This window comes from Apaloderma vittatum, unplaced genomic scaffold, assembly GCF_000703405.1.
Source record: "Apaloderma vittatum isolate BGI_N311 unplaced genomic scaffold, ASM70340v1 scaffold15596, whole genome shotgun sequence".
Taxonomy (NCBI): Eukaryota; Metazoa; Chordata; class Aves; order Trogoniformes; family Trogonidae; genus Apaloderma; species Apaloderma vittatum.
Genome location: NW_009723520.1, coordinates 35607 through 44112, shown reverse-complemented (window position 1 = coordinate 44112; position 8506 = coordinate 35607). Strand labels below are relative to the sequence as shown.

The window sequence follows — 8506 nt, the reverse complement described above, 5'->3', positions numbered from 1 at the left end:
CCTCCCTGGGCAGCCTGTACCAGTGCTCTGTCACCCTCACAGTGAAAAAGTTTTTCCTGATATTTTTGTGGAACCTCCTATGTTCCATCTTGTACCCATTGCCCCTTGTCCTGTCACTGGATGTCGCTGCCTGGCTCTGTCCTCCTGACACTCCCCTTTGACATATTTATAAACATTAATGAGATCACCCCTCAGCCTTCTCTTCTCCAAACTGAAGAGACCCAGCTCCTTCAGCCTTTCCTCAGAACAGAGATGTTCCACTCCCTTAGAAATCATTGAAGTTTAAGAATTGTCTGAGTCTGAAGATGCTTAACATTGCTGGCGTAATCTTGTTATTACTTTATGCTGAAGAAGTCAGAGGAAATGGGCTCCTTTTCACAAATCTGTTTGGATACAGTTTGTACAAAACCCAAACTTGATGTGGTTGTTTTTACAGTTCTCTGGTTTTTAATTCCTTTCACTGAGCAATGAAAGGACAAATGTAGAACAGTAAAAAAAATTGTGATGTTTACATGTGTTGTAAGACAGGATTTCTTGACATCATTTACCATTTTATTTCTAGTTTGATAGTACACACTTTAATGTGGCTCCGTGCTGTTAAAGTTTTAGTGTCCTTGTCACTGAAATTGAGAGTAAACCTCTTAACACCATTGTAGTATTAAAAGGCATCTGTTCCACCTGTCGTGCATGCCATGTAGCACCAGAGCTGACGCTTATATTGTATAGAAATATACATATTCATTAGATTTCCCCGAAATGATCATACATATTCAAAGTAATTCTCAGAAAGCATTATCATAAGATCTGCCTGTGTTTTGTGTGCTCATTATTCTTTTTGGGGGTCTCCAATGGTCCTATGAGACCCCTGGTGGTCTTCTTGTGATTGTCCTTTTGGCAAACTCTTGGGTTCCTTTGCTATATATGGGGGTCTTTAGGCTCACAGCCCTGCCGGTCTTGGTCAGCTGGTTCTCAGTGTCTTGCCTGATTAACATATGTAATTGCAGTTCACTTTTAGCTCCCTCACCTTAACGTTCGCTGTTCTTATGATTATCTTGTTCTTATAATTCTACAGTAAACCCATTGATTCTGTATCATCCTTAGTTTTTGAGGTTTCATAGCCTACAAACTAGTTATAGAAAAGAGTGAATAAGAAAACATGTTTTCAAGAAAATTTTTACTAGTAATTTTTGGGGGGGTCTGATTTTATGTAGGGGTAGTTGTTTAAATCAGATCAGGTTAGGTAGTCTCCCTTTCTCACCTGATTTAAAAAAAGGATATTCTCATGAAGCACTTTTCTTAGTTTGTGTGTAATGTGCAGTGTCTCTGATACAGATTTAAGCGTACAATATCATGGTTATGAAAGCTTCAGTAGAAGATGATGATTCAGGATGGGAACTCGGTATACCTGACAAGATGGAAAAGAATAATACAAGCTGGATAGATATAACTCAGGATTTTGAAGAAGCTTGTAGAGGTGGGTTTGTACTGCTTGTGTTTGTTCCAGGTCCAAGCTCAGGATGAATGAGTTACTTTGATATTCTATGTTTCCCTATGTTTAATGTAACTGTGAGGTTGGAAGTATTAGAAGAATCTCGCCTTGCTTCTTCCAAATTACATAAATACCTTTTTTTTATGTCTTTTGTGTTTCTTACACCTGTTTTGTTTTGTTGCTTTTTCTTTAAAAAAACTTCTTCCTATCTCTTCTGCCAAATTGAAACCTCATTCATCCATGTAGAATCAATATTCTGTTTTTCTCTGTACATGTTTGGGTCTGTAGTGTCCAGTGATTTATTTCTTCAGTTAGTCAGTATATCATTTTTCATCTTTGAAACAAGACTGAGCTTCTTAGGAAATACAATGCAATTTTTGTTTTAGCCTTTTAATCTTGAAAGTGATTTATAACTAAAGGAAGGGAAGGTGGAGTAGAAATGTGTGATCTGCCTCCCACACCTTGTACTTTCTTAGCTTGAGACAGTTTGGTGATTGACAAGACTATGCAGGAAGTGTGCTGGAGGGATGGTTGTAGTTACTTATCCTGTTCTGTTCCTTTCTAGAACTGAAGTTAGGAGAACTGCTTCATGACAAGCTGTAAGTATGCATGTGGGATAGTTCTGGTTTTTTAGATGGGATTAGGGCAAATATGTTCATGTTTACAAAAAGCAAGTCATGCAGTATCATCTAAGCCTTTTCACACTTTTAATGAGATATTCAGAATATCATTCATCGCCAGCAGTATGTATATGATGCACTTGTGTGAATGCTGAACATTTCTCATGGTGCCAGTATAACATTAAATTTTCAGTTAATCAGTGTAGTTTGTAGTACATCGTATGATCAGTGATGTTGACACTAGTGAACTATTTTATGTGGACATGCTTGTAAAAACAAAAATGTCAGAAAGACTTCGAGCTTTCACATTTGGTTGCCTCAAAGGTCTCCAGCAAGTTGAGTGTAAAGAACGCATGTGCGTTAGCATAACTCTTAAAATGACATGCTGAAATGGGAACAGAGCTGTACAGATAAAGAGAAATATACTTTAAAAAAAATGTATGCTAAAATCTTGCTGAATTTTTTAAAGAATTGCGTGGAGGTAAAATATTTTAAAGCTAAAAGTAAATGTAGTCACACAAATCTGTTCAGTTCCATAGAGAAAAAGTACTTGTTTAAGACTAATGTCTGTGGAAACAGAAGCACACTATTAAACACAAACCTGCTTAAAACCATGTGCAAGGATGTCACCAAGTAGTTAATGAAATCAAAGCACATTTTTGAGATATAACTTTATGCATGCATTTCAGAGCAAATAGATTTTTCAGTATTAGAACATGCCACACGCCATAACTTTTTTTAGTATAATAAAGCCTTGTGTAGCAGTTCTGATGAATATCGTGTACCAAAGGTGCGGTACTATATGCCTTCTTCTGTAGGTCAATCTTCATTTGATGTGTTTCTCAGGTGACTTTTTATGTGATCAATTATTACATGCTGGGTTTATTAGTATCGGTTTTCTTAACATGCCATTTTAAGCAAAGTTGCTATACTCAATGTATATTATTGCCAGTCTGTGTCATGTATATTGTCATTAGTTTATGGGGGACATATCTCACTTGGGTTTTTGGATGTAGCATAATAAAGAACAGCTTATTCAGTTAAAGTCGGTTTATTATGTTAAGTGATCTTAAAAAATATGATATTGTGAGGTGTATAGAAACATGCGTGCATAGATTTAATAATGGAATATTTGGCTTAGCTGTGTTCTTCAGCTTTAAAAAAAAGACTGAGTTTTACTTTTAGTCATCTATTTTCTTACTTTTTCAGAGGTCTTCAAATTCCTGAAAACCGTGATCTCTGAATCTCAGTAGTAATATCCACATACCTTGCCTTATTGTCAGTAGTCAGAATATTGTGTACTCAGTTTGTCATTGTGCAGTCTTTTACATCATTTTGTGAAGACTGTTTTGCATAAGATAATTACATTCAGAACTTTTTTTTTAATTGGTGCTCTTAGTTTTGGTCTTTTTGAAGCCATGTCTGCCATTGAAATGATGGATCCGAAGATGGATGCTGGAATGATTGGAAACCAAGTTAATAGGAAGGTTCTTAACTTTGAGCAAGCTATTAAGGTTTGTGTGAATTTCTTGGTTTTGCCTACACTGTCTGTAAAAGTATGACGTAACTATCAAGTTGCAGTTAAACACAGCTGACAGTAATTAATGCTTTCAGTCTTTACTTAAAGTTGATTTGTTTTTGTTTTGGATAGTTAAGTAAGAAATAGCTTGCGATGTTTACCTTTTTGTTACCTACGTCACTACGATGATGCCAACTCTTCAAGTGAAAAATGCTGTGAAGTTGTTGGGTGTTGATACCTCAAGGAAATGCATTTCAGAAACAGATTTGCAAGTCATGCTGTGCTTCCCAAAAGTGTGTCTTTTAGGTGAAGATGTATTGATTAGTCCTTCTTTAAGCTGAATGGAAAGCAGCTTTATGAGACTGTCCGTTCATTAGCATTGAACAGAAGCTGGCTAGTTTAACAAAATTGACAGTAATGGTTAACTTTTGATGCATGGCCAAGATGAATTGGTGGAGGGAAGTTGAAAGACTTTCTGATTTTTTTTTTAAAAAAATAGTGCACTCACAGAGGAAAATCTTTTTACTGTGAACCTTGTTTTGAATAGACTAAGAACTGTATGTAAAAAATTGACCATCTAAGTCATGTAGAATGTATGTAGAATTCCATACGTTGGACAAATAGAGTGAAAGAAGTGGGGTTGCTGCCTTTTAGGCCCTGACTGTGAAGGCAGTAAAAACTTACAAATAGCTGCAGTTTAAAAGCAGTGTTCAAAGACTGTATCCTGCATACTATTCCTTGGTCAGTGTTTATTATGTTTATGCATATTATTCTGGGATGTAAGTGTTGACAGTTAACTGATTTTAAACTTTTATGGGCTACTCATAAATCCAAAATTTTATTTTAGCTTTCTTTTTGACTAGCTTTGTGTTTAATCAGTTCTCAACACAATGAAGGCAAAGTTAAGGTTTTCAGAATTTGAGGTGCATTATAAAGCTGGTCAATAAAGCTAGTGGTATTCAAATATTCTGAAGTCTTTACCAAATTGTAACTTCTTTTTCAGCTTTACAAATAATAAGTTATATTTTACCTATAGGTTTCTATAGTAATTTTTTTTCCTTTCTTTGTTTTCTAAGGATGGCACTATTAAAATAAAGGATCTCACTTCACCTGAGCTGGTAGGAATAATGGACACATGTTTTTGTTGTTTGGTAAGCATTTCTCTGCACTTAACATTAGATGGTTTTGCTTTCAAAATACAGTCCTTTAATCCAGTTCAGAAAGATAAAAACAAAAGTACAAGTAGAAGTTGAGAAAAAATATCTACCAAGCATGTTTGGCTATTATGAGAGGCATGATTTTGGGTTTTGGATTGATTTATTTTTATTGTAAGAGATCATTACAGAAGAGAACTGGTAACATTTTGACTGTGTTGGAAAGTGAGGGTGCAGTAACTTAGAGCACTTAGTTGCTAAGTTCTGTCCAGGCAGTATTGACTGAACTTAGAGGGCTATTTTGAAGGAAGAAAACAAAATCCATTTAGAAAGGAAACAACTGAATTATCAGTTAATTGTTGGTTGTGATTTTTTTTTCTAGATGTATTTCCTAATTTCCCCAGTAAGTGATACAAGTCATTCTCAGTTGTCATGGTCGGGTCTTCCTTAATATCACACTGAAGTACAGTAGTGTAAATACAAAAATGAGCACTTAACTGTCATGAGTAAAACATGTAAATTTTTCTTTTCCCTAGATAACGTGGTTAGAGGGACATTCCTTGGCACAGACTGTATTCACTTGCCTTTACATTCATAATCCAGACTTCATAGAAGATCCTGCTATGAAGGCCTTTGCTCTAGGGATCCTAAAAATCTGTGATATTGCCAGAGAAAAGGTTAACAAAGCTGCTGTTTTTGAGGAGGTATGTGTTTCAGTATCTTCTATGGTTAAATAGGTAACAGTTACATACGTAGACTCCATAACACAAATAAAATGGTACATTAGAGAATTTTTTTCTGTTTGATTCAAGGATACTGAAGGAGTAATCCTCCTAAAAGTCTCAGACTTGATCTCTTTAAAATGCCTGTTTTATTCGGTGAAAATGTTTCACACTTTTTTTCTGTATTTTGCTTGTCTAATGGAATCACATAAATATTTTACTCAACAGGCAATGCAAGTCTTTTTGGCTGTTTGAAATGAGTTTTACTTGTGTTTTCTTTCCTTTTATCTAAAATAGAAATTAACCATGATTGTCTTTTGTCTGAAATGTCCAAGTAGCAATGGAGTTGTGGTTTGGTTCTTTGTGCTTAGAGCTTCTTACTGGCTATATCTAAAATTGATTAAATAGGACTTTACATCCTTAGATCCCATGACACTTCAATAATGTAGCATTTGATGAAAATATGGAGCCATACTGCTATTAAGGACTTATGCAGAAAACAATTAGCTCAAGCTGGATTTGAGCAAAAAAGTCACCCAAACCATGGGTATATTCAATTGTGCAGAATAAAACTGTATTTTATACTTGCTGTAGCTAAAACCACCCCAAAACCAAACAAACAAAATCAACAAAACGTAAGGAAAAACCCCCAAACAAACGAAAATAAACACCCAATTTGAAAATGGAACTGCTCCTGTGTATATTTTACCACATATTGATGCTTTGATTTTTACTTTTTAGGAAGATTTTCAGTCAATGACTTATGGATTTAAAATGGCCAACAGTGTGACAGACCTTAGAGTTACAGGTAGAGTTTGCGCTTTCTCTTTCTGTCCATTGGTCTCTCTCTTTTGAGCATGTTGGTTACTGCCAAGCAAACCTAACGAATTGTTAGGAATCTCGGATTTTTTTTTTTTTTTGTTGGTCTTGTGGAAAATGGTGGTGGGATGAAAAGAGAGATCAAATTCTTTTTCCTTAAACATTCATCTGTTTACTTGTTAAATGCCTGAGGAACAGAAGTGCCTTTGCATGTGCCAACCAAACAGCTGGCCGTGAGCTCATCTGTGACTGAGATAGATACAAGCTATTAGAAAGTGCACTGACTGAATTCTGATTCTCTGGCTCACAATTTGTCATCATCTTTACAGATTGCTTTTGAGGAAAAAGCAATCTGATAGTTTTAAAGCTATGGATACATATGTTATTAGGTACATACTTAAGTATGTATGTTCGCCTTTTTCTGCACTATTTTTGATGCATATTGAGCTTTCCAGTGATTTTTAGAAAATTTGTGAATACTTTATATCTTTTGGTCAATCAGTCTATTCAAATTTATCTGTTGTTACAAGATGTCTCCTCCATTCCTCACAAGAACGTGGGTTTTTTATTGTGTCTAGTCTTTGGCTAATGGGTATGTAAACCACTCCAAAACTTGATTGTGGTGTAGGTGTACCTAGGAATGCTTCTTGAATTTTAATTGTACTGTGACTTTTCTAGGTATGCTAAAAGATGTAGAAGATGACATGCAAAGACGAGTGAAGGTATTTTTCTCATGTTTGCCATTTCATTTATGCTTCAAGTGTATTTAACATTGGTTTGAGGGAGGGAATTGGATTATTGAGAATGCAGCAGTTTTTGTTCATCAAATGGCGTTTTGTTTTGAAGAACTGCCGTAATGATTTGTGTAACAATCTGGTAGCTTGTCTTCTAGTTAAAGATGCTGATTCTAAACTCTTTAAATAGTTCCACCACTAATAATATGTGGAACATGGTGTAGAAGGTAACACTGGTCTGTGGCACAGGAAGTATGTATTTAAGTTCTATCTTTTACAGAGACATACTATGTGATGTTAAAGTCGTTTAATGTTCGTTACCACAATTTACAATATAAAATGTTTGTACAATTTTGTTGCCTATTGGAAAAGTGGGCTGAGGTAGGTCTCGTTATTATAGGAGAGTCTTGGATCATTCAGGCACCTAGAATATCTATTAAGAGGGTTTATACTTGAAAACTGATTTTTAGGGTTATGTAACGTGTGGGTGTTCTGAAGAGGGTAAAGGTATTAGATCAGTAGATTTCCTTTGCAGATTTTAGTAAGATGTTTGAACTCTTTTACCTTCTAGAGCACTCGAAGTCGACAAGGAGAAGAGAGAGATCCTGAAGTTGAACTTGAAGTAATGAATTCTTTACTTTTTTTTCCTGGTTTTCATGAATTAGTACATAATGACATTAATTGGTAGTTAACGGCTTGTGTGTCACCAGTGTTGCTACTAGTGTGATATCTGACCCTGAGCAAATCTCAGGCTGGTGGGTAGGCTTTCATGCTTTGAAGGGGTAGAGTTCTGGGTTGATACCAGCAGCAGAATAGTGATGCTGCTGCAATTCTGCCATTTATGCACCCATCTGTAGAGAAAAAGCCATCAGAAAAGTAGATGGTCTTTTCTGTCCTGTACCACCTTCCGTTGTTTCCTTCCCAGCAGCTTTTACTGCTGCTGGCAGCTTCACTGTCAAGCAAGAAAGTGTGAGGACAAGGTGAAAGCAGTGCAGCTTCTTCTGGAAAAAGTGTTACTTGATATAGTTGATGTGATTGGTTTAGAAAGGTGTGGGTTTCCTTTTCCAGTAATGTTATTTTCTTCAGAAATTACTTTAAACATAGATCTTAAGCAAAAAGGAGAGAAATCTTGTTTTAATACTTTATGGTTGTTCACTTAAGCTGAGTTTTGAATGGCATTTGCATATGAGATAGCTATACAGCCAGTGGTTGTGCTTTACCAAATTCTCTTAGGTTTTTTTTTTGTGTTAATGCTTTTCTGTCAGCAGAACAGGTCTCTTCTATAAATTCTATGATTTTTCATCAGACTTTTACAATCTACCTTATTTTAAAGACAAGAGACCATGCTTAAATAAATGTGTGAAATTTTTTTTGCCAAGTTTAAGGATTTATTTCATATTGCTTATTAATTTGCTCTATATTTTTTTTACAGCATCAACAGTGTCTAGC

At 35.5% G+C, this 8506-nt stretch overlaps 1 protein-coding gene across 1 annotated transcript in view; it reads left to right on the top strand.

Annotated features, from left to right (window-relative positions):
- Window positions 1-1350: 1350 nt before the first annotated feature.
- The window catches only part of NAA35 (N(alpha)-acetyltransferase 35, NatC auxiliary subunit), a 23551-nt gene continuing 16395 nt past the window's right edge, over window positions 1351-8506 (top strand). The window contains 9 exon segments of the mRNA XM_009872159.1: window positions 1351-1474; window positions 2055-2088; window positions 3509-3623; window positions 4705-4779; window positions 5319-5486; window positions 6246-6312; window positions 7002-7045; window positions 7629-7679; window positions 8490-8506. The exon segment at window positions 8490-8506 is cut by the window's right edge and continues 25 nt beyond it. Of these exon segments, the coding sequence (XP_009870461.1) occupies window positions 1351-1474; window positions 2055-2088; window positions 3509-3623; window positions 4705-4779; window positions 5319-5486; window positions 6246-6312; window positions 7002-7045; window positions 7629-7679; window positions 8490-8506 (695 nt within the window).